A 24,843-nucleotide genomic window follows, 5' to 3' on the forward strand; every position below is an offset into this window, starting at 1 on the left:
AGACCCGCTGAGAAAGTGGGTATTGGGGCTGCCCACACCGGGCCGCAGCACAAATCCCAGGCCCCCTAGCTGCCCCCGCCCCGCCAGCCATGCCCCGGGGCTGAAGGTGCAGAGAAGGCAGGATGGGGCCACTGGGAGGAAGGCAGGCCCCACAAGATGACACTCCACAGGCAGGACACCTGCGGACACAGACATCAGAGGGGCTGACGATGAAAAGCACACACCTGGACAGACAGTGATGATGAGCGAAATCCTCTCCCTGCAGCAACGACCGTAGTAAATATAATATGACGTTCAGAATGGATGAAAAAGAAAACAAACAGCTACCCATTATTTATAAGAAACACACCTAAAATATAAGCAGGAAGGGTTATCTTTTGGGAAAGGATGTTGAGAGGCAAATACTCATCAAAGAGAAACAGTGGCACCGCTTTAATGTCAAACAAAGTCGGCTTCAAGGCAAAAATCAGGAGGGGTAAAAGGGCAACTGTGTAACAGCAAAAGGAAAACTTCAGCAGGGAGACAAGATTCCAAGTTGATATGCAGCCACTCCATGGCTTCTACATAGAAGGAGGAGAAACAGACAAATCCCACCATTCCAGCGGGGGGCTTCACCTCCCAGAATTGACAGATTGGGCAGACACAATTAGTAAGAAACCTGATGGACGCAATGAACAGTTTTGACCTAATTGACAAAGAGAGAACTCCAGACCTAACAAACAGGATAGAGATTATTTTTTGAAGCAGTCATAAAAATCATTTATAAAAATTCAGGATTGAGGCTACAAAGCAAGTCTCAAAAAAAAAAAAAAAGAAAAATCATGCTTTCAGACCAAATTGAAATTCAGTTGGCAATCAAGAACAAGAAAGAAAATAACCGACGGTTTTGGAAAATAAGACATTTCTAAGTTACAAATGAGTCAAAGAAGCAGGCTTAATTAAAATTCGAAAGTATTTAAAACTGAACAATGATGCCGAGTCTACATCGCAAAGCCGTGCAATGGAGCTGAGGTCGGAAGCTGAGGGAAGTCCGCGCCTCGCCAGTTCACTGTAGAAAGAACAGTGGGAACAAAAGAGTTAAACTTCCAACACTTCCAACACAGTCAGGAAAGCGGCGAGAAAACAACACCAGAGAAAGTGGAATAAAGCCCAATAAGAGCAAAGACATGAAAGAATCACTGGAGCCAAAAGGGTTCTCTGAACACACCAGTGAAACAGAAACCCTTCTACAACCGAACGAGAGAGAGCATGCGCACACAACCTCAGGTGACAAGGGACACGACAATCTCAAAACAGAAGCACACCATGAGTAGCTTTATGCCAATGTGTTTATAAACAGGTAAATGGACAACTTAATAGAAAAACATTTTATAAAATTGGATTTAGGTATTAAAAAACCCAAACATTCCTGCAAGCATTAAAGAAATAGAATCAATAGTTAAAACTCTATCCGGACCAGCCCTGGGCCTGACGGTGTACGAGTGCCACACACCTGGAAGCAGACGGTGGTTCGGAGGACAGAAGACACGCCGCGCTCTCAGAGCCAAAACGAAAACAGCCAAACACAGAAAAGGAGTGGGCAAGCACAGGCCGCTTTTTCTTACCAACGTGGAAAAAAAAATCCTAAATAAAACATTAGCAACCTGAGTCTATTTACAAAATTACACAAACCAAGTATCCCAGGAATGCAAGAAACACAGAATAATTTTTTACAATACCAGCTGCAGTGGCATCCCGGTACACAGGACCACGACTGGGTGCTCATGCTCTCAGAAGTCCAAGCAAGGTCCAGGTGTCAACAGGGCTGGTTCCTTCTGAGGCCTGTCAGGGACACTGTTCCAGGCCTGCCCCAGCTTCTTGGCTTGTAGACACATCGCTTCAATCTGTGCCTGTAGTCACATGGCTTCTCGCTGTGTCTCTAAGAGCACCAGCCCCACGGGATCAGGGCCCACCCTATCCAGGTGACTGCACCTCAACTAATCACATTTGGAAAGACCCTACGTCCAATCGCGGTCTCACCCTGAGGTCCTGGGGGTTAGGACCTCAACATCTTTTGGAGACACAATTCGACCAGGAACACTGACAGCAACAGACTCCGAAAATACACTCCATCAAATACTACACCCATTCATGAGGAAAGGCATAGCCACCGCATCACAGGGAAGCAAGCCTGCAGCCTGACCGCTGGGACAAGGCCAGGGTGCTGGTCCGCCCTGGTCTGGCCATCGTGGGGCAGTGGGCCAGCATCTCGGGAGAGAGATGACGAGTCTTTAATGAGATTAATGAGAGCTCAACAAAAGTGTAAAAACAAGCCTGACATATAAAAACCAATGTCTATTTACCAGTGACGATCAAAAAATATGACTTTAGAAAGATAATTTACAAAAGCCAGTGCTATAAAGTTGATACAGCACCTAGAAACAAACCGTAAAATTATGCAAGTCTTTAGTTGTGGAAAGTATAAAAGACACTATTTCCATATGTGGGAGAAGACAGTGTAATAGACGTCTGCCTCACCCAAACTGACCCATGAATCCAACGCAATTCTAAGTCAAGTCCACACAGGGCTCCTGGTGGGAATCCTGATCCCGCAGATCTCATAACCCTCCTTTATGGCAGAGCATCTAAGACGCTTTTGGAAAAAAGACACTCCATCCTCTAGACAGGGCGCTGGGCAAGGTGGGGCACTGGCTTCTCCAGGCCCAGCCCCAGCGTGTGGGTGACAAAGACATTTGGCAACTGAACCCTAAAAGAACCCAGTCTCTTTACCTAATTACGCAGATGAGTAAAGAACTATAAAGAACTCAAAATCATCACAATCCAATAAAAATGAGCCATTCTCTGAGCCCTGGGTAAGAAGGAACAGAACAGGACACCAGAGGTCACACCCAGCACACGTGCCATCTGCTTTCTCCTCCTGCTCATCCCTGGGGCCGTGGCTCCCGTGATGGAAGGTCCACTTTCTGGGGACGACTCCAGGTGACCCCCGGAGCCACGCAGACCCACCGAGCTGCGGACATCTCCTTGGCCTCTGATCCCGTGTGCGCCCTGCCCTCCCCAGCCCGAGCTGGGGCACCATGGCCAGCTGTGCAGTCCCCAATGCACCAAATCCGCATGCCGTCTGCAATGGCCCTGCCACTTCTCGGTGGCCAGTTTTGGTGCCAGGCCCTTGTGTGTCATTCTCAGAGGAGCAAGACGGGCCCCACAGCGCAAATCGGGTCTCGGGCACTTTGCGGTTTCCACCGCCTCCGGTAAGAGGCGGCCTGCGCCGCACCTGCCCTGCGCCGCACCTGCCCTGCCCGGGCCTCACCTGCCGCTGTCCTCCTTCACAGCGCCGAAGGCCGCGTGCCGGCTCCTCCCCAGCTGCTCCTGCGCCTTCTCGCCAGCGTCGGGCTCGGGCTCCAGGGAGGAGCTGGTGCTGCCGTCGCGGCTGACGCTGCTGCCGCGCCCCGGGCTGTTGTCCGCCGAGGCGCGCGGGGACTCGGTGTTCTGCTTCAGCGTCTGCAGCTTGGCTAAGGGGATGATGTCGCAGCCCTGCGGCCGGTGCCACACGGTGCGCTGGGTGGTGGCGCTGTAGTAGTAGAAGCGCGACGTGTTGGGGTCGAAGAGCTCCCACCACTGGTTCTCGCTCGTGCGCTTGATGCGGACGCCGGCCGGCGGGTCCCACACGCACTCGCCGGTGACCAGGTTGGCGTACATGCGCTCGCGGGTACGCGGCTCGATGATCTCCACCCACTCCAGCCTGGGAGAGAACGGCAGGGTCAGCGCGGGCGGAGCGGGCAGGGGCAGGCTCCGCACCCCTGGCCCTGCACCTCCTAATTTGGGGTTGACACAATCAGTCCGTAACAAAAATAATTTCTGATTTACAGAAAAGTTAGAAAAACAGTCTTCCTCCTGATTCCCCACATTGCACCTCACACTACACATGCAAAGGTCAAGGTCTGGCGTGAGGATGCAGAGGAGCAGAGGGGGGTAGGGGGAGGAGGCGGGGCTCGCTCTGTCCCATAGCCGACAGCCCCCTCCTCCCCGTTTCTCCAACACCGCACTGCTGCTCTTCCTCCAGGGGCGGCAAGGGTTGCGTGGTGAGACACTGTGCGTGACTGTCCTGCTTCTCACCACGCTCAGCATCGGGGACCAGTCTTGCCTGCAGCAATCATTATGGTGCTACCGGCCAAATGCGATGACCTGCTTCCGTTACCCCCCCACATGTATGGTCGGAATTCTGTCCTGAGTGTCCTACAATAAAGAGATGGCTGCTGCGATGTGACAGCGTGACATTTTTCTGCTTTGCTGTAACTTCCAAATTTCTACAATGATTACTTTTGCAATTGGAAAAAAATTAAGATAAATTATCCCCTATTAAAATAGTGTATTTTTTTGAGGAGCATTTTAGATCTTGCTCCCTAGCATATGTCATCAGTTTGGCTCAAATAAACTCTTGTAAAAATTTTAAAAAATAATAGTATATTTTTCAATTATGGCATACAATAACATTTTCGGTATCAGTTTTTAAAGTTTTAAACACTTAGTGCACAATATTTCCATCACCTACACACTCTCACACTGGCCTTGGTCTTTCCTTGGCGGTGGGGTCTCTGGGTGTCTCCTTGGGGCTGCGGTCAATGGTTCTGGTGAGGATGCGTATTTTAATGTCAGGGAAGGACATCCACAGTTAATGATTAAATGAAGCTATATAGATCCTTAAAAAAAAAGCCAAGTGTTTATATATTTGTATAGAAATTTGCGGGAAAGGTCACAGCAAGTATCAGAAGGGGTTGTCCAGGACTAGTGGGACATGGTACAATTTTACACCAAATTTTTTCTCTTGTAATGGAAATTTTCGAACATCGTAAAAACCGATTAGCATGATGAATTCCCATGCATGCGGTTTCAAATGTTCCCTGATTAATGAGGTCAAGCACCTTTCTCATATTCATGAATTATATATATTTTTCATTTAATAAAAACATGTGACTTTTGCCCATTAAAATTTTTTTTCTAATTTGCAGTTGTATTTTTTTAAAATATATATGTATTCTCGATAGCAATCTCCTGGTTATATTGTATTACAAATCTCTCCTGCAGCTTACCTTTTCATTCTTTATGGTGGCTTCGCTCTTTGATGAAAAGTTTTTAATTTTAGTATAGTTGAATTTATGTCATTTCCTTTATGATTTCTCTCCTTTCTACTGTGTTTAAGAATCTTAAATCTTAAGATTTCCTACCTGTTAAGTCGAAAACATTCGAAGCTGACTTGCAAAGTTTTATAGCTTTGCCTGTCACGTTGAAGCCCTAATCTGCCTGGGTTGTTTCTGTTTACCGGGTGACATTGCACACTCCCCACGTAAGAAACCAGGGCACTCCATGATGGACAGTGCCAGTGCACCTGTGTCTGAGCTCTCTGCTGGCTCTGCTGGTCAAACCTTCTCTGACCTGCACCTCGTTGTCTTAATCATGGTAGCTTTGCACAGTGTGCATTTCCCAAGTCCCCACGTCCTCTGCTTCTTCAGTCATGTCTTGGCTATTTGTGTGTGACTCTGTTCTCCCCTACAAACTGCAGAATCAGCTTGTTGATGTGCACAAACTCTGTTGGCACCTTTGCTGGATCTATTCCAGGAGAAAAGAAAAAAGCCTTTGTCACGATTTAGTCTCCCACCCAAATCACAGTGTATCCACTCATTCATGTCTTCTTTAAAGGGTATGAACGTGTTTTGTCAGATTTATTCCTAGGTTTTATATATACACACACTTGTGATTGTAAATGGTACTCTTATTATAAATGTAAACAACTCTTTAAAAATAATACCATGACATATACACAGAAACATGTACAGGACATGAAGATAAGTATAATGAGCAATTATGAACTGACACTTGTATAGCCATCACTCATCAAGAAATAAAATAAGGCAGCATCCCAGACACCCCCTACATCACACGTCTGCTCACCCCAAGGGGACCGCCGAGTTTGAAAGCAGTCACTTCCTTGCTTTCAAAGTTTTACCATATTTGAGGGTAACCCTAAACAAACCAGTTTAGGTGTATCTAATTTTGAATTACATATTCATGCAGGAAAACTATATTTTTGTGCTTTGCTTCTTTCACTTAAAACAAACTCGTCCCTGCTGGTCAGCCGTGCTGATGGACATCTGGGCTGTCTGCCTTTGGGGATTATTTCTCACAATTGTGCTGTGAACATCCTGTATGTGGACTCCGGCTGCATGCACAGAGGTGGGGCTCTGGGTCCCAGGAGTGGGCCCCAACTGTCCAGGGGACACCGACTTGTGTTATTTGGAGCCGTGCACAGCACTGCCTGTCACTCCACATCCTGGCCTGCCTGTTGTTTCTCAATTTTTGCAGTTAACTTTATAGATAATTTTCAGATTGTTGCTGGTGTACAGACATGCAGTTTATCTTGTGTATTGGTTTTATAAGCAAGCTTAGTGAGTTTTCTATCGACTCTAATAATTTACTACAGATTCACTTGTGAATAAACAAGGAATAACTGACTTGTTGCCATTTGCATATGATACTGTTGCGAGATTCTCGAACAGAGAGATGGGACACTGAGGCTGTAAGCAGGAAGCAGCGTTTATTGACGCCGGCACAGGCTCAGCGGATTCTTATCCAAAGGCTGGGCCCTGATTGTAACACTGCCGGCTGTTTTACACAGTCCCGCACTTCCGCATTCGTACAGCTTGATATAAGGAAGGAGAACATTGATTGGCTGCCAAGCTATGCGAAAACTGACGTCAGCCAGAGAGTCCTGGGGGGTTAGTCTAGAACTAACTTGTTCGAGCAGGAAATGGCCAGGCAGGGTCAGGCTGCCACAAAACAATGTAATTATCGGTAGAGCAAACACAAACTACTTGGCAGATGAATGGTTAAAAAGAACCACTCTCCTTTTGTGTTCTATAGTTTCACTATAATATCGAAATGAAGGACTTGTGGGACTCCTGGATCCGAGGGTTGGAATCTTTAAACAATTTTTGGACAATTCTCCATCTTTTTAAACATGACCCCTCAACCCCTTGACTCTTTTTCTGGAACCCCCACATTAAGCCCGACAGACACGCTTTTCATAGGATCCCCATGCCTCCATGTGGCTCACACCCCCCATCTCCAGTCATCTGCCTCATTCCAGGTCATTTCTGTAGTTCCTCTTTCTACTTCATTAATTCTCTCTTCAGCTGTGTTTAATCTGCTGGTTCTTTTCCAAATCTCCACTCTCATTGTTTAGGGTCTCCTGCTCTTTGCTCACATTGGTAAGCCTCTCTTATTTCTTTAAACATAGTATCCTGTGTCTGATCATTCCAATGCTGGCATCTGTATGGGCCTGTTGCTACTGGGTCTCACTGGTCGTGGCCATTTCCTGATACGTGGCCCTTTTGTGGCAGGGTTGCTACGTACTATTGGGGGAACTCACGATGGGGAAGTTGGGCGCCGGTGCCCACCCCGTCCACAGTACAACGCACAACGCTCGGCACCCTTGAAGCCTCACACCTCCCTCTCGTTTCCTGTCCACAAATGTCCCAACAACTGCCTCAAAGAGAACCTGGAGAGCAGCGGGGGTTTCCGTAACAACAGCTTTCCCCTGAGACCCTCAGTCAGTGTGTGGTTCAGCCCTTCACCCCGTGCCACTCCCCCTCTGCTCCCATCGACGAAGCCTCAGACCCCAGGGGACTGGCAGGACCCCGGGAGTACCCCCTTAGGGAACTGCTGCTTCTCTGGGTGTCCTTGCCCTGAGTCTCAGCCCTGTGTAACCCGGCAAATGTGTCCACTCTATAAGCTGTTCCCCTCCACCTGCGTCACACTGGGCCGCTCTTGGGGGAGCTCTGTGCCTGCCCACAGCCACTGTCCGTCACACACTGGTCCTCCTGCAGAAGGAAGAGCAAGGCTGGGTGGGCATCTGGGACAGAGGCTGGGAGAAGGTGTCCTAGAAGCACAGGACAGGAGGTAGACCCGTCAGCGGTGTCATCAGGACACAGCTGTCTCTGGGCCCCTGGGTCTCACTAGTGAACCTGTAAGGCTGTGCAGAGGTGGCAAGAGCCCCCAGTGGGAGCCCAGGGCCCTCATCTCCAGGGACACACCTTCCAAGCCCGGCCTCCACAATCGCCAACCCGATGCTCACTTAGGATGGCTATGTAACGATTTTTTAAAAACCATAACAAAAAGTATCGGAGAGGATGTGGGAACACGGGAACTTCTACGTATTGCTGGTGGGAACGTAAAATGGCAGAGCCACTTTGGAAAAGTTTGGCAGTTCCTCAGAAAATCAAGCACGGAGTTACCACAGGACTCAGCAGCTCCACTGAGGCGTCTACCCAAGAGGAGCGGGCGACTGTGCGTCCGCACGAAGCCGTGCACAAACGTTCACAGCAGCTTGTTTACGACAGCCACAGGGGAAACAACCCAAACGCTGTGGCCTGATGAGCGGAGGAGGAAATGGCTCTCGGTACAGTGGAGTGTCACTCAGCCGTAGAGAGAGAGGAAGTGCTGACACGTGTCACCACGTGGATGAACCCTGAAGACACTACTACAGTGAAAGAAGCCAGACACAAAAGATTAGTATTATGCGATTCATTTATTCAAATTGTCCAGAAGAAATTCAAAGAGAGAAAGTAGATTAGTGGTTGCTGAGTAACTGTGAACACAGGACCAGGCTCTGCGCTCCCGTTCTTGGGTGGACTGTGCATGTGGGAGGTGCAAATAAATCCCGAACTTTCAAAAGTGTGTGTGTGTGCACACTGTCGCAGTGGAAGGGGCGAAGCAATTCTGAAACGGCTTTGGACGCATCACGAGAGAAGCAAACGGGTCAGTGCGCTGATGCTCCTGGGAGCAGGGTTCTCGCCACAAGAGAGAGGACACAGCTGTGCACCAGAAGATGGCCAGAAAACGGCCCCTGGGAGCACACTGCCATCGACGGTGTCAGTGAAAACTCAGTGTTTCTAATGCATGTGAATTTTGCGTCCACGTGTGTGCTCATGTGCACATTCATGCACACTCTCTACTCTGCCTGCTGAAAGGTCCAAGAAGCGAACACGCTGCTGGAGCCACAGTGCACCGAGCAGCCGGCTGGTCTTCCAACACGCCTTCCCAGAAGGAGGCAGGGCTCCTCGAGAAACAGCTGATTCGGGGCAGGGCTGGCGGTACGAGATGTGCCTGGAGCATGTGGTTAGGCCAGAAGGAGGAAGGAATCCAAGAATCACGCGCACACAGGCGACAGGAAACAGCCTGAAGGAACCTCACCGGCCCAAGCCGGGGCGGCAAGAATGTAAAGCGACGAAGTGCAGGAGTGAACCACAAATGTGTAAAACAAAAAGGAAATCCCGAGTCCAAACCGGGAACGAATGAATGCGTGCAGGCACAGGGAGGGGCTCATGTTCTCGCACGGTAACGGGGTGCTAGGGTTGGGACGCTGGCATTCTGCACCTGTCCCCGGAAAGATGGGAGCACGAGAGAAGTGATGAAAACACCGAAGAGCGAGGGGAGCGCGGGGAAAGCAGTCACGGCAGCCTGGGGCGCGCGGCCGCGGGCCGGGATGGGGCGTCTGCCTGCAGAGGGGACGGCTGAGGAGGACGCGACACCAGTGCGTGGCACCCGGCTAAGAAGTCCCTAGACAATCCCAAACCGAGCGCTCTGTTTAAAAAGGGCAACTATTACCTTTAAAGGTGTTGGTGTCACGAAAGACACAGAAAGGCTGTGGAAAGCCTCCAGATCACGGAGAGGCGAGCAGACGTGCGGCGGGGTGTGCGCCCGTGGGGGAAGCGCATGCCGCAGGGCCCGGGAATGCGGCCAAGGCCGGCAGGGGGCCAGCTGCCGAAGCCAGGCGGGCGGCAGCAGGGAGGGAGGCCGCACTCGGCACAGGTTGACTCACGGTGCTACCTGTCCTGGGTGCTGTGAGCCAACACTGGGCCATGACATCTGCGACCCTCCCCAAGGCGACTTGGAGAACAGCGTGTGTGTGGGGAGGTGGCTGCAAGCCCGGGGACATGGCTGTACAGTGCACTGTTCCTGTGCTTGCGACTTTTCCGCAAGGGCAGAATTGCTGCCAAATAAAGTTAAAGATCAGAAAACCAAAAACGATGAACTGCAGCTGGCGTGGATCGATGGCCAGAGGGGGCATAAGGGATTGGGCCCATGTGACCAAATCCACCTGCGTGAGAAGGCCTTCCCTCTGCACTGCATCTGTGGCCGGAAGTGGGGGCCGCCCCTGGGGACCTGGGCTTCTGTGGGAGGATGCCACGTTCAGAGCAAGCACAAGTCACCTCTGAAAGGAAAGCGGCCCCAGTCTCGCCACGTGCAGGTGGGAGAGCAGCTCGTCCCCGACACAGCCGCTTCAGGAGCCCCGCCCCTGTGAAAGGGGCACATGCCCCACTCCACCAGTCCCCTGACGACCCAGGCGCGCCTGCCATGACTTCTCCTCACCTGGTGCTCGATCCCGAAAGCCGAGGCTCCTGCACGCCGGCATTATGGCTCTCGCATTCGTAATCCTGTGTCTGGGACATCGCCGTCTCTGCTGAGGGCCCAGGGCACAGTCTCAGCTGCTCATCAGGGCGTCCCCTCCAGCGTCAGTCAGGAAGGCAGCGCCCTGCGAGAGAGCAGAAGTGTCTAAGCCTATAAGTTCAGCACACAGCTTATTACGCCTTTGGGATCTGAGAACTGGTAACAGTGCAGGCCAGTCCCTCACGGACCCATGCGATGGCGAGGATGAGAGATGGCACCCTAAGTCGGCATCTGAGCTCCCTGTACCCCGCCCCTGAACCCCGGCTAGGATCAGCCCCTGCCAGCCCACAAGAAGGCAGCCAGACCTCTCGATCGCTGACCCCAGGCAAGCTGCTTGTTGCCTGAGACGTGGTGTCCTCAGCTGTCCAACAGGCACGGCACCACACCCCTGGCAACACCGGAAACCTGGGCGAGGCACAGGGCACCAGCTCTGACAGAGTAATGCCCACGTAGGGTCACCCAATTTATGCCGAAGAGCGGATTTTTCAAAAATAGTGTTGTATCCATTACGTATAAACAGGAAAAAATGAACCTGACCCAAACCTCATCCAATACACAAAACTCAATTCTAGGTAAACTGTCTATCTAAGTGTTAACAGTAAAACAATAAGGTTTTCAGAAAAGATGCAGAAGAAAATCTTTGTGGTCTTAATCAGACACCAAAAAACGCCAACCACAAAAGAAAATTTAATAAGTTGAGCTATAATAAAGTACAGCGCCTCTGTTTATCGATGTTGCATTATGAATACAGAGGCAAGTCCACGATGGGGGGGTACATGCTATAGAGTGTGCACCGTACGCCACAGAGACACGCTCGTGCGTCTAATCTGACAAAAACTACTTCCAGAACACATCAAAAACTTCTAGAAATAAATAAGAAAAAGACATATAATCCAATAGAGAAATGGACAAAAGACCTGAACACATACTGCACACAAAAAAATATCCAAATAGCTAAAAAACACACAGAAATGAACTCGACCTCATTAGTCATCAGGGAACTTTTAATTACAAGCATAATGGACACTAACACACCCACCAAAATGGCTAAAATGGAAAAGAGAACCCGTCACGTGCTGGCCAGAGTGTGGAGGCTCGTCCAGGGCTGCAGGCTGCTGGGACAGCCGGCCCGACCGCGGGCCGCAGCGTCTCCCGAGCGGCACACCGCAGCGCCACGGCCCGGGCTTCCACGCCAGTGATGCAGGCCGGGGAGGCCAACCGACGCGCACCGACCCCACACAGCGTTCCCTGCAGCCCTGGTCGCCGTGTCCCAAAGGAGAAACTGCCATCTGTTCCTCACAGCAGAAGGACACGCAAGTGCGCGTGGGAGGTCCCCACGACGACCTACTGAAGCTGCCAGGCAGAAGTGGGAGACAAAAGCCAGACGCCAGCAGATTGGTGCAGCCGCTGTGGAAAACAGTCTGGAGGTTTCTCAAAACCTTAAAAATGGATCTACCTTCTGACTCAGCAACTGCACTTCTGGGTATTTATCCAAAGAAAACCAAAACAATAATTCATAAAGATCTATGCGCCCCAATATTCATGGCAGCACAATGTACAATAGCCAAGATATGAAAGCAACCTAAATGCCCATCAAGAGAGGACTGGATAAAGAAGTTACGGTTCATATGTACGATGGAATATTACTCAGCCATTAACAAAATGAAATCCTACCATTTGCAATGACATGGATGGACCTAGAGGTTATTATGCTGAGTAAAATAAGTCAAAGATAAATACCATATGATTTCACTTATATGCAGAATCTAAGCAACAAAAAGAACAAACTAATCAAAAACAGACTCAAATACAGAGTACAATTTGGTTACGGACAGAGGAGAGGGGTTTGGGGGCTGGGAGAATGGGGTGAAGGGTTAAAGAAGTACAAATTAGTAGTTGATAGATGGTCATGGGGATGGGGAACAGGGCATAGGGAATGCAGTTAGCATTAATGTAATGGCTAGATGGAAAACCAGAGATAAAAAGCAATTAGGGGGATTGTTTTATAAACTATATAAATGTCTAACCAATGTACTGTATACTTGAAACTAAAAAATATTTTAAAAAGCCAGATGGCCAGATGAACGCAGCACAATACCGGGCGTCACGTTCGAGACCGGGGGTCACCTGTGCTGTCGGTCACCTGTGAGGCAAGGTGTCAGAAGCAGCTGCCTCTGGGCGCCAGTGGCGGACGCCAGCCCGGGGGAGCGCGCAAGCACTAACCACGGGCTTCCCACTGGCCTAGCAGGTACTCGGAGGGCTCCCTCTGGAAGGGGCGGGTCCAAAGAGCCCACTGCCCCAGGCTGGGAAATCAAACAAGTCCGAAGCAGAGGCCGGGCAGCGGCGCCAGGAAGAGAATGCAGGCCGGACACACTCCAAAAGGCCAGGCGACTGTGGCCTGAGCCCCACAGTTTGCAGTGGGAGATGCCCCTGGAGGAAAGCTCCCACTCAAACGTCCACGCCACTACCGACGTAAATGCCCTGGACTGCAGCGTCCTTACCGTCAACGGGTCTGTGACTTTACTGTGGCAAGGTGCATAGCAAAACCAATTTTCCCAAGGGCTAACGGATGCAAACAGAAGTGCCTACCTAGGGCATCGTATCAACGTTATGACCAAGCAACACTGAACGAGTCGACGTTATCGGAGGCCCTGCTGCCCTAGGAATGCCATCTCTAAAAGTGAAACTAAAGTACTTCTCATTTCTTATTTGAGAGAAAACAGACGACCTTCTCATATGGCTTCCACATTTTAAAAAACAACAACAGCAGTGTTAGCGAAATTGTGAGAAACTAAAAAACATCTACCATAACCCAAAAGCAATTCAAATCAACCACCTGTTCATCTCTTTTCAGTCCTCATCCCGCCCTTCAGGCTGGTCAAAAGCAGAGGGCTCGGTGAGTGGCAGACTGGTCCTCTTGTCTCCAAGTCAACTCCTGCACCATCTCTTCCAGAAGGCCTTCTCCGATCTGGGACAGACACCACGTCTTGGTGACCCCAAACATCCTGGGTCTGAATCAGCTAGTGTTCATCCTCCAGCTTTGCTCTTCATTTTTGAAGTTGTTTTAGTCTAGGTCCTTTGCATTTCCACGTGAACTTCAGAATCAGCTTCCCAGTTTCTCCCAGATGCCCTGCTGGGGTTTTGACAGAAGCTGTGTCACGTTGTGCATCAGTATGAGAACTAACTTTACAACGATATCGAATTTTCCATCTACAAACATGTCACCTCCCCCCACTTAGACCCTTTCAGCAGTGTTTTGCAGTTTTTAGTGTGCTTGTCTTGTACATATTTAGGCAAATTTATCCATAAGTATTTCACATGTTGATGCTAACAATATAGAAAACAATTTCCAATTGTTTGTTGCCAGTCCAGTTTGCATATTGGTCTTGTACCCATAACCCTTCTAAACTCACTTCTTTGTTCTAATTGCCACCCCCCATTTGGGGGGGGCAGATTTTATTAGAATTTATACATAGATGATTATGTCAACAGTGAACACTGACAATTTTACTATTTCCCTTCTGATCTGGATCACTTTACTGAGTTGGTGTAAAATTGCTATTATTTCTTCCTCAGATGTTTGGTAGAACACACCAGTGAAGCCATCTGGGTGTGTAGTTTTCTTTGCGGGAAGGTTTCTAATTAAGAATTGAATTTACTTAAGAGAGAACTAACCAGACTTTGAATTTCTTCTTGAGTGAGCTTTAGTGGTCTTTGTCTTTCAAGGAATTTATTCGTTTCATACAAATTGTCAAATTTATTAGCATAAAGTTGTCAGACTATTCATTTATTATCCTTTTAAGATCAACAGAATCTGTAGCGATGGCGCCTCTTCCCTTTCTGATCGCTTTGCTGACATCCCACAAATTGTGACATGCTGCATTTTCATTCTCATCCGGTTCAAAAGCTAATTGCCCTTTTGATTCTCTTTTAACTCACGAATTATACAGAAGTTTTTTTTACTTTCCCAATACCTGGTGATTTCCTAGATATTTTTATTGGTTTCTAATTTAACTCTTTTGTCAGAATATCTATGGAGCAGGAAAACGGTCTGTCTTGGTAAATATTTCACATGCAGTGGAATAAACATGCTCTTGGGCGTTCTACAAATGTTAACCAGGTCGGGCTGGTAGACAGTGCCAACACTAACTTCCTGATTGTTCTACCGATTACTGAGAAAGGGGTCTTGGGAATTCCAACTAAAATTGTGGATTTCTCCATTTCTCTTTGCAATTCTATCAGCTGTTTGCTTTATGTTTTATAGCTCTGCTATTAGGTGCATAAAATTTATGGTGTGTTCTTGATGAATTAATCTCTTCAAGAAATATCTTTACCTGGTACTTTTCTTGGCTCTAAAATCAGCACATTTGGTATTATAGCAACTCCAGCTTTATTTTCCTTAGTGTAAGAATTGAATGTCTTTGCATTCCTTTTACTTTTAACCTGCTTGTGTCTTTATATTTAATGTGGATTTATTGTAGCCAGCATATGTTTGGGTAGGGCTTTATTATGCAGTTTGACATCTGCCTTTTTAATTAGGGTGTTTAAAACATCTAGATTTGTGACTGTCGGCATGGTTAGGTTGAAGTCCACCACTTTGCTACTTGTTTTCCGTTTGGCCCATCCATTCTTCGTTCCACTTTCCTCTGTCTCCTCCTGGATTACGTATTCCACGATTCAGTTTTATCTCCGCTGTTATCAGCTGCATGTAATCACTGCTCAGCTATCTCAGTAGACGTCTTTAGGGGCGCAGTGTCCACATGTAATCTATCACGGTCCAGCAGCGAGTGAAACTGCTCCACTTCAGGCACGAGTTTGCCATCTCTCCTCTCTGGGCCTTTGTGCCATTTTGTCACATCTTATTCAGTGTATGTTGTACACCTCCCCCACCCACCCCCCGACATACTCCACTACATTGTTATTGCTGTTATTTAAATAATTACCTTTAAAGAAGCACTCACACTGGCACCGAACTCCAGGCTGACAGTCTTCGTCTAGCACCTGCACACACCGCCCCCCCCACCCCCCCACTTGCGCTGTCTCTAGAGAAACCTGCGGGCGTCTGCATGTGCTCCCCTGGGTGTAACACAGGCACCTCCCACGTCCTGAACGTGCACTTCACGCCGCTTCCTTTCTACAAAAGACCTACTACATCAGTGCCTGTTCGCTAATGAGAAGGAATCCGAAGAGGACTGTCTCCTTCACGAAAAGAGGCAGGCCAAGCAGGGAGAGGGGCCCCGCCCGTTCCTACCCAGACACGGCACTCAGCACCGCGGCACTGAGCTGCGGCACTGAGCTGTCTGCAAGCACCTGAGCCTCACCTTGATTGACTCTGTGCATCCATCTGCTGGCAAGCAGTGCCCTAAGGCAAGCCACGCCGTAAGGCTGCCTGTCCGCTTCATGCCGGAAGGTTTCATGCGCGGCTGAAGTTTTGGACAGCAGAGGAAACCTTTGTCTTTTTTTTCTGCCTGCTTTAAGACTTGTCTCTTCATCGCTGGATTTGAGTGATTTGAATCTGATGTACTTTGTATGATTTCATTCATGCTTCTTGTACTTACGGTTTGTTAAGACTGTTCTATCTAGGTTTACAGTTTTCATCAAATTTGGAAGCTTTTTAGCTATCATTCCTTCAAGTAGTTTTTTGGTCCCTCCCTCCTCCTTTGGGAACTCCAGTTACACAAACATTAGTGCTCTGCCCATTGTCCCACATCTCAGTCATACTCTTTTGGCTTCTGTTTATTTAAAGTTACTTTTCCTCTCCTTGTCTTAGAGTTTGGATCGTCTTACTGCTTGTCTTCAAGTTCACTCATCTTTTCTTCTGCAATGCCTAATCTGCTGTTAATCCCACCCAGTATGTTTTGCATTCAGGCAGGTTAGTTTCAACTCTAGAAGTTTAGTTTGGATTGTTAACTGTGTTTGCTTCACCATGTCTTTACTTAATGTGGTCAATATTTCCCTTAGCTTTTGAACATATGGACTGTAATTATAACTGTTTTAAGGACCTTGTCTGATCAACCCGTCATCTGTCCTCAAGGAGGAGCAAGTGACCCCCACGGCACCTTCTCTCCAAAGGTGCAGCGTAGGGCACCCGGCAGACTCACCTCAGCCAGGCAGGACGCCCCATCCTGAGGCTGGGCTTGGAGTGAATCCCCGGAGAGCGCTTCTCTCTCCACTCGCCGCTTGGCTTGGCTCTGCTGCCTTCTGGAGCGGGGAATGAGGCAGATGGGTCTGCCAACGGGTTCGGCTAACTTACCAGGTCCTGTCCTGGCGCTGGTCATTTCGTATCCAGTTCTTCCAGAAACGTGATGTGCCCTCTCCATGTCACAGTCTCCTCGCCATCATTCCAGGGAGGTCCTGCCTGACTTGTCCCTCGATCCCTGGACACTGGCTCTCCTCCAACTCTGATGCCCGCGGTGGCCGATGGGTCTCCCCGAAGCCCTCCGGCTCTGGTCTTCTCAGACCACATCTGTCTGTCTCCCTCTGCGCAGCATGTTTCCCAGGCAGCTGTCCTCTGGCGACCACTTCTGTTCTGGTGGTGCCTGCCCGTTATTCGCTGTTGCTAACTGGGCCCCCAAGTTTGTAGCAGGTTTTTGCCTTTAATTTTCTCTCTCGCTTCCGCCAGCTCACTGCCTGTCCTTCTGCTGTCGTGCCTTCCGTTTGAGCTCTTTTCTCTTTATGTATTTTGAATTTGTATTTTTTAGTATACAGAAAAGGTTCTCTCTCTTCTGCTTCCGGGGTTGATTCTTTTAAATGTCTTCTTCACCAGCGATTTCACTGCAGCCATTGTCCTTTTTCTTCTCTTTCTCTACATCAGGGTCCCATGTTGGCTCCTGGTTATCGCTCGTTTTCAAATAAGGAAAGGGACAGGAGTTAGGGCGGACTCAAATCAAGTGCATCATTCTAGAATGCTCTGTTGCCAAATTTTCTTCAGGCTCTGCTCCGGAAATGAGTTTCTGCTATTAGGACATTCTTTCGGTTGCAAATGACAGAAACTCGACTGAAACTGGAGACAGAGCCCTGCATCCTGGCCTGACCGGGCGATCTGGGGGAGGTCCTGTGAGTGCTGGACTCGGGGGAGGGCCGAGGCTGCCTGCTCTCAGGGCTCTGCTCGGGCCGCGCGAAGCTCCGTTCCTCTGGCTCCAGCAAGAGGGTCCCTTTAAGGCTTCTGAAGGGTGCTGCAAGGTAGAGGGGCAGGAAGGTGGGCTCCGGCGGCATGCAGAAGGCCCCCCTGCAAGCCACAGCCCCTCGAGGGCAACTGTCCGCCTGCAAGGTGCCTCCCTGGGAAGCCCTGCCCTGGGACAGCACGGGCCCCAAATATCCTGGTGACTGGACCTGAGGCGCTCCGGAGTTGCGCCTGCCCGTCTCTCTTTCTGCATCCCGCCTGGGCTCTGGGTCGCGTAGAAAGGCCGATGGAGCACCTGAGCTCCCCTCCCTCACCAGACCCCACACACGCTCTCTCTCAAGGACCACCCACACCACGAGCCCCTCTGTCCAGTCGATGGCATTAGCTGTGTCCCTAGAAATCCTCTTTGTTCAGTGCACTGAGTCCCACTCAGGGCTCTGGCCTTCGCCCCTCCTCCCCGGCTGGCTGACATCCTCCTCTGGCTTAAATCTTGTTCCCTATTTTTCATTTTTTGTTCATTTCAGCGAGTTCCAGAGAAGGAAACAGAATAAACAAGTCTTGACTCAGCCATCGTGTCCAGAAGGCCCAGCCCCGCTCTCCGGCTGTTTCAACAACATCTCCAGGTTCTGGACAATGAGCGTCTCTCAGCTTCACGTCTGAAAGCTCAGCTCTGAGCGGCAGTCACAATGCCCCATTCTCCGCCTGGTGACCAGGGCAGGCTGGCATTTCCGCATCTGCGCCTCTGCAGCAGCTGTTCTCATCAACTGCCTCCTCCACAGGACGGCCGTCGTCACGGCTGAAACTGTGACCAGAACTGTCAGCAAGCCATGGAATCAGCTCGCAGGTCAGGACCAGTTTTCCAAACCTTTCTGAGAGTTGGTGTCAGACCTCACCCCGCAAGAGAAGGGACATGCTGAGAGCCACGCTGGACAGTGGAAATGGATTGATGGCAGTGCTGCCGCTCTGAGTGGCACCTGGCTCCTGCCTGGCTGCCAGAGGTCATGTGACAGGCAGTTGGGGTACACAGACCCCCTGCCTGGGCCCACGGCCCCTGCTCTTCGCACACACCCACCTCAAGCAAAGGCGCGGCCCTGCCCTCCCTGCCTTCCTGGGCTTCTCTCACCAACAAAACCGCACCGGGGGCCCCTGTGAGACTGTTTAGAGAGAACGAAATATCTATCTGTTCACATGCCAGTGGTCGGAACAGAGAAGTTGGCCTGTGACCAGGAACAGCTCGACACCAGGGTCCTGGCTTGTTCCCAAAACCAAGAGCGTGGTGCCACCCTACGGGGCTCAGAGAGAAACGAGGACAGCCATGACACAGACAGCAGCTCTCGGTCCTGCAAGACTGCACTGACGTGACCACGAACACTCCTGTCACCCCTTCCAGTGCCCACAGGGCCAGTGTCCAGCCCCCTCCTGCCCAGCTCCCCCAGCCCCCAGGTGGTGGTGACACCACCCGCCTCATGCCCACATGGCGACTCGGGTGCTTAGGCGTAGTGATCTCAGATCCCAGGACAGGGAGACCCGGGTCTCCACGAAGGAAGGAAGCAGAGCGCAGGCAGCACTTTGCAGTAGAGGATGTTTTTATTACTTAAATCTCATTGTGATTCTTTGAAAATATACTGAGCCAGGATAATGCTTTCTGCGCAATGCTGCGGCCCCAGGGCCCAAACCGCTGCTCCGCGCATCACAAGCGCTGCTTGATGTGACTGCCTTATTTCCCAAAAGCCCACTTTTGAGTGAAGAGATGGCTTCAGGATGTGATAGGCAGAGGAGTGAGGGAAGTGCTCAGGCCAGTCAAGGAGGGCTGATTCAACGGTCACTCTTCTTGGGCCAGGCCCAGTGGGAGCCGACAGGGCAGAGAGGCGCCCAGCAGGAAATGGAGGGTCGGGAGGAAACGAAACTCCTAAAACTTCACGGGCTGGGACTATAGACAAGGCAGTCACACTGCACGCGCTGCACGCACGCGTGCGTCGGGGCTGGGGACCCGAGCGGCGGGGTCTGGTCCATGCTGCAGCGTGCGGGATTGCTCCCGCCCAGCCCTTCCTGTAGCTCTGTGCTCACCTCTGTTCTCTGCCCTTACTTTTAAACTGTATTTTTGGTGAAACAGAATGTTTTAATTTCTATTACTGGTTACTACAGCTTTTCTCAGAAAGTTCCAACACCTGTGTTTCTCCAATTCTCAACTGTTGCCAGGTCACTTGCCACTTGCCGCGCATGTGGAGGGCAGCGCGGGCTTCCAGTGGGGCTGCAGGGAGCAGAAGGGCGCCTGCCCTCCCTGTCCCCCTTCTGCTTCGTCAAGCCAAAGGGCCCTGCAGAGGGAACCTACCTCGCACGTCCTGATGTGGATTTGCCGCCTGCTTCCACGAGCAGCTTCATGGCCGGCTGGGAAAGAAAGCTCCCGGCCCTGCCACACCGCCACCCTGCGTGAGCCCCCTGCACCAGGCCGGCCACTTCTGCCACGATGCAACACGCGGACCCCTCCCTGGAAGGAGGTCTGCGACCTTAAAAGTCACCCCAGCAAATGCCCCTCAGATGACGCAAGGGAGCAGCCCTGACCTTCCTGGCCCTGAGGGCTCCAAGCCCCCAGCACATAGCCCCTCTGCCACTGGCTGCCCCTTGGGGACCCGGGCCTCTGAGTGACAGGCTCCCTCATAGGGAGGTAGCAGAATCTAGAACCCGCGTCTGTGTGAGACACAGGGCTCAGTGCTCACCAAGGGCAGCAGGGTGGTGTGTGCCGCCTTGGACGCCTCTCGGGGGCGGGCCTGTGGGTCCCACCGGCCACTCTGCACCCCCAGCCCCCATGACTGTCTCACCTCTTTCTGTAGCACCTGCCTCCTGAAGAGCGCCTGGCACACACAGGGGACAGTCAACGTGCAGGGAAAGTTCATGTGATAGGACACCCGCTGCCCTGTGCTGAGCACCCATCATGCTCTCAGCACCGCACCCACGCTGGCCTCTCTGTGGTCCCCTACTGCCTGGGGCTGTCCAGCTGCCCGCAGGTGGGATGGCCTGAGAGCTGGCAGGTGAGACACACGCCCAGAGCAGGACGAGCCGCCGGCACGTAGACACCGTGGTTGTGGGGGGCCCCAGATCACCTTCCAGGCCTGCGCCGCCCCCCACCCCCACTGTGGGAGAGCTCCTGTCATGTGTGGGCGAGCGGGCTCCTGGTTCCAAGCTCCTCCGTGGGTCTGCAGCATAGGACGCTCTGTGCGGAGGACGGGCCCCAGGAGGCCGCAGTCTGCTGCCCCATGCCCCTCATGCCCAGCCCCACCGCCAGGCCAGCCACCGGCGAAGAGCAGGATGGCGCCCAGGAGGACCTGCGGCCCTCCCACCACCAGGTGGGCACCGACATGCACGTGACAGCAACAGCCGCAGGCCCAGTGGGGTCCAGAGTGGCCCTCCCCGTGTGTTGTCCCTCCTCTCTTGGAGGACATGCTCCACTTCCTGGGGGCCTCTGCACCCTGAAGTCATGCCTGTGACCTGGAGGAGCTGGTGACTAAAGAAAGGGGAGGGGCCATGGCAATGAGAGGGTGTCCTGAGACTCCCAGCTGCCCCAGTGAGCACTACGTGGGAGACAGGAGCCTCCTTGCCCCTGCACACAGGACCCCGAGGCCAGCCCGGGGCAGCCTTTCTCTGGGGAAGGCTGCGCTCTGCAGCACAAGCCCACTGCCCCCCACCCCTAGGCCTTCCCGTCCCCCAGGGCGAAGGGCCAGCAACCTTTCTCAGACGCCTTTGACACGTCTCACAAACACAAACCCACACAAACCCAGTGCTGTACCAGGGACCCGGCTGCTCCCGGGGAGGCGGGGCGCAGTGGGGGCGGAGCCCGGGGAGGCAGGACTGAGAAGGACCCCCAGCAACGAGCGCTCAGCCGGCTAGGCTACTTTTCAGAAACACAAGTAAAATGAAGTCATTTTCCCACGCAGAAGCCACAGCAGGGCTTCCTGCCCGCGGACCCCATGAGCAGGAGGGCGGGCCCGGGAGCAGGAAACCTGACCTCCGGCTGAAGCGCTTCAGTGTTTTCAAAGGGATAAAACCACATTTTGAGTTGAAACCACAAAGACAGGTTGGTGGGATAAAGGGTTACACAAGTCATTCTCAGGTCCAAAAGGGGGACAGAGGCTTTGTTAGGGGGGTTCACAGTGAGGATATGATGGAATGTTAACCAAATGCCAGAAGAAAATAAAACAAAATAGAAATTTTTAATCCAACAGAAAGCAAGACAGAAAAACATCAGTAAAAGCATGTAGCCAGAAAACACAAAAGGTCTGAACCCTGCACACCTACAGGTGGCTCCAGCAGTCACAAGGTGACAAACCGCTGGGCCTGAAAGGCTGCACCCTTCTGTGAGGAGTGGGACCTGAGCGGGGCTCCCGCTGCCTCTGGGGGAGTCCGTTCCAGTTACTTCTAGTTTCCAGAAAACTGCTGATAAACTGGAGAATCATTTCACTGACTCTGTCAGAGGCTTTTCCTGCCAAGGCCCAGTAACAGAAGCGCCAGAGACTTCCTGGAAGGGCCGAGCCGGCAGACGGATGGCAGAACCAGGAAACACGTACTTTGGGAGTGAACACTTCCATTTCTGTCAGGACAAGAACTAGATAGCTTTGACCAGCTCTCTGGGAAAGAACAAACAATATTATGAGAGTTTTAAACTATTTTAAAAGAATGTTTAAGTCCCCAGGTGTGTTGGGAAGAAAGCTGAGAACCCCAGAGGGAAAAAACTCTAAGTAAAACCGAGAACAGGCCTCTGAGGGTCCGTACAGCTTTAAGGAAGTGGAGGAGGGATCACTAGGTTCACCGTGTCCTAAAGTCTTTGTATCATCTGGAGAAGAGAGAAAACTGTTCAGTTTAGATTTGATAAATGAATTCTGCATGTTAAAATATCCAGGGCAATAAATACATAAATAAAATAAAATATCCAGGGCAGTCAGGACAGAGTCAAGTGAATGAATTCCAATCTAGCAGAGGAGAAAAAAGAAAAAAAAAGAATCAATTCAAAAGGAGGTAAGAAACAGGGAAGAAAAGCAACCAGTCCCAAAATGACAGGACAGAGTACAGAGAGGGCAGAAATAAACTCAAATGTAATAATCTTAACAAACGTCAGTGGACCTGTGGTCCAGGTGAGTCCAACATTGTCAGACAAGATGTTTAAAGATCCAGACACGTGCTTCATACCAGACACACTTAAAGCGTCAAGGGTGTTCGCACGCTGGACGTCGAGGACGGACAAGGCGCGCTGACCGCGAGAAAGCCGGCGCAGCTCCTCCAGTGCTGGACGGGGCGCTGCCAGAAGCGGGGCGCCCCGCAGCCCGAGGGGGCTGGGCCTGGCCAGAATATGAGGAGACGGTGCGGGACCTCACATCTGTAAGGACAGAAGAGATGGCACGGCTAACCAGGCTTCATCTCAGGGGCATACAGGACACGAATTCTTACCTACCACCATGGAACATTCCTGAAAACTGACCACATACCAGGGCATAACGCGAGATCGCAACAAACGTCCAAGGAGGGACTGCCCAGCCTCAGTGACTGTCCTCGGTGCACACGCCGGCAGGCAAGCAGAGAGAAGTGACAAAACACCGCCCAGTCTGGGCTGGCAGTGAGCGAGACCTGGGCCCTGAATCGGTCGCCTGCCATCATGACACGGCCTGCCAAGTGGAAGAGAGAGGACCATGTAGGACTTGTGCTCCGAAAGCCAGCAGCCTCAGGGATCAGAGGCAGACAGGAGAACCCCGTGCCACAGATAGGCGAGGCCACAGCTCCTGCTCCCATGGGAGGGACCCAGCACCGTGCAGCTGCTCCAGTGCACCACCTGTGCCAGCCAGCAACTCCAAGTCACCCATCGGGATGGGTGTCTGCACCCCATGAGACACACCTGCCGGGTGCCGTGGAAAACATCAGACAGAGACAGCCTTTTGTACGTAAAAATAATTATGCAAACGGGGGGGCGGGCAGAAAGTGGGAAGGTGGCCCCTGGCCCCTCCAGTCAGCCAAGTCCCTAGTCTCTTTTGAAGCACCTGTGACGATGCACCTGCTCCAAGACACTGCCTGACTTAAGCATCTGAACTGGTCCAGCCCCCACCCCGGCCACGTCCTTTACTGAGCGCCTCCCGCATACAGTACAATGCTCGGGCAGAGCTGTACGAACACCATCCCACTTCCTGTCTGTGCGGCGGCTATGTCTGTTCTCACCTCACAGGTCAGAAAATGGGGCTCACAGGGCGGACCCCTAGGTCCCAGTCCTAAACACCAAGGCCTGAACTGGAGCCCCAGAGCTCCTGGCACTCTCACTGGGCCATCTGCCTAGGCTTCCATCGTCCCCCCTCCTCTCTGGAGCCCCTTCCCGGGGCGGATCCCCCCAGGATGGGCATAGCTCCAAGGCGGCAAAAACAACCTCTGCCTGCTGAAAGCACCTGCATGGAACTGGGACCTGTAGCTGTTGGGCCATTTTGTCCCCAGTAAGGAGAAGTCTTGAAAAAACACAAGGAAGCAGAAATAAAACCCAGAGAAAAGGAGAAACGCCACCTGGCACTCGGATGCAGCCATCCCTGAAGCCAGGTCCCTCATGAAGGAGCCATGTGAGGAGACGATGGGCACAGCTGGCAACCAGGAGCCCTCCCAGACTCTTCAGCCCCGTCACCTGCTGCTGTGAGGTGAGGGGCTTCAGCCCCAGCCACTCTCCAGGAGACAGGTTGGCAGCGGGCTGACCCGGAGTCCCCAGGAGCAAGCAGGAGCACACTGAGGAGCTGTCAATGATGCCGCAAAAGGCAGCACGCCCAGAAGCTGCTGCTGCCCCGAGCAAGCAGGGCTGGGGCTGGGCAGGCATGGCCCTGCGAGGCGCATGGGTGACGATGCTGGTGGCAGGCAGCAGGGCCGGTGTGGGAAAGATGGAGGGACAGACTCGCCTCCCAGGGCGCGGGTGGCCCGGCCTTGGCAAGGAGGCTGCCAGGAGCCTCTTCCTCCACGCGTCCAACCGCTTGTCCACGGCCATGCTCGGCTGTGGTTCCAAAGAGGTCAGAGCTCTGGATGCCAGCTTATGAGAAAGCAGCACGGGACAGGAGCTCCAGCTCCAATCAGTGCATCCACAGGCACGCGTGGTTGGGCTCACCGAGGGGCGGGCAGTGAGCCAGAGCAAGATGACGGCACAGATGCCTGGGGGGCACTTGAGGGCTGTGAGGTGGCACTGGGGGACTGCAGACGGGGGGGGG

At 51.8% G+C, this 24,843-nt stretch overlaps 1 protein-coding gene across 5 annotated transcripts in view; it reads right to left on the reverse strand.

Annotated features, from left to right (window-relative positions):
• Positions 1–24,843, reverse strand: part of ARHGAP39 (Rho GTPase activating protein 39) — a 61,679-nt gene that overhangs the window by 23,729 nt on the left and 13,107 nt on the right. For 2 of the 5 annotated variants that reach the window (XM_015590232.2, XM_015590234.2), the window contains exons 2-3: positions 10,429–10,591; positions 3,311–3,742 (exon numbers count right to left, since the gene is read on the reverse strand). In XM_015590232.2, the coding sequence (XP_015445718.1) occupies positions 3,311–3,742; positions 10,429–10,508 (512 nt within the window). In that variant the 5' untranslated portion in view covers positions 10,509–10,591. Of the gene's footprint in view, positions 1–3,310; positions 3,743–10,428; positions 10,592–13,342; positions 15,379–16,759; positions 17,682–24,843 lie in introns of those variants that run through there. The other 3 variants (XM_025047621.1, XM_006913005.3, XM_025047622.1) reach the window with 3 other exon arrangements.

This window comes from Pteropus alecto, unplaced genomic scaffold (genome assembly GCF_000325575.1).
Source record: "Pteropus alecto unplaced genomic scaffold, ASM32557v1 scaffold105, whole genome shotgun sequence".
Classification (NCBI taxonomy): domain Eukaryota; kingdom Metazoa; phylum Chordata; class Mammalia; order Chiroptera; family Pteropodidae; genus Pteropus; species Pteropus alecto.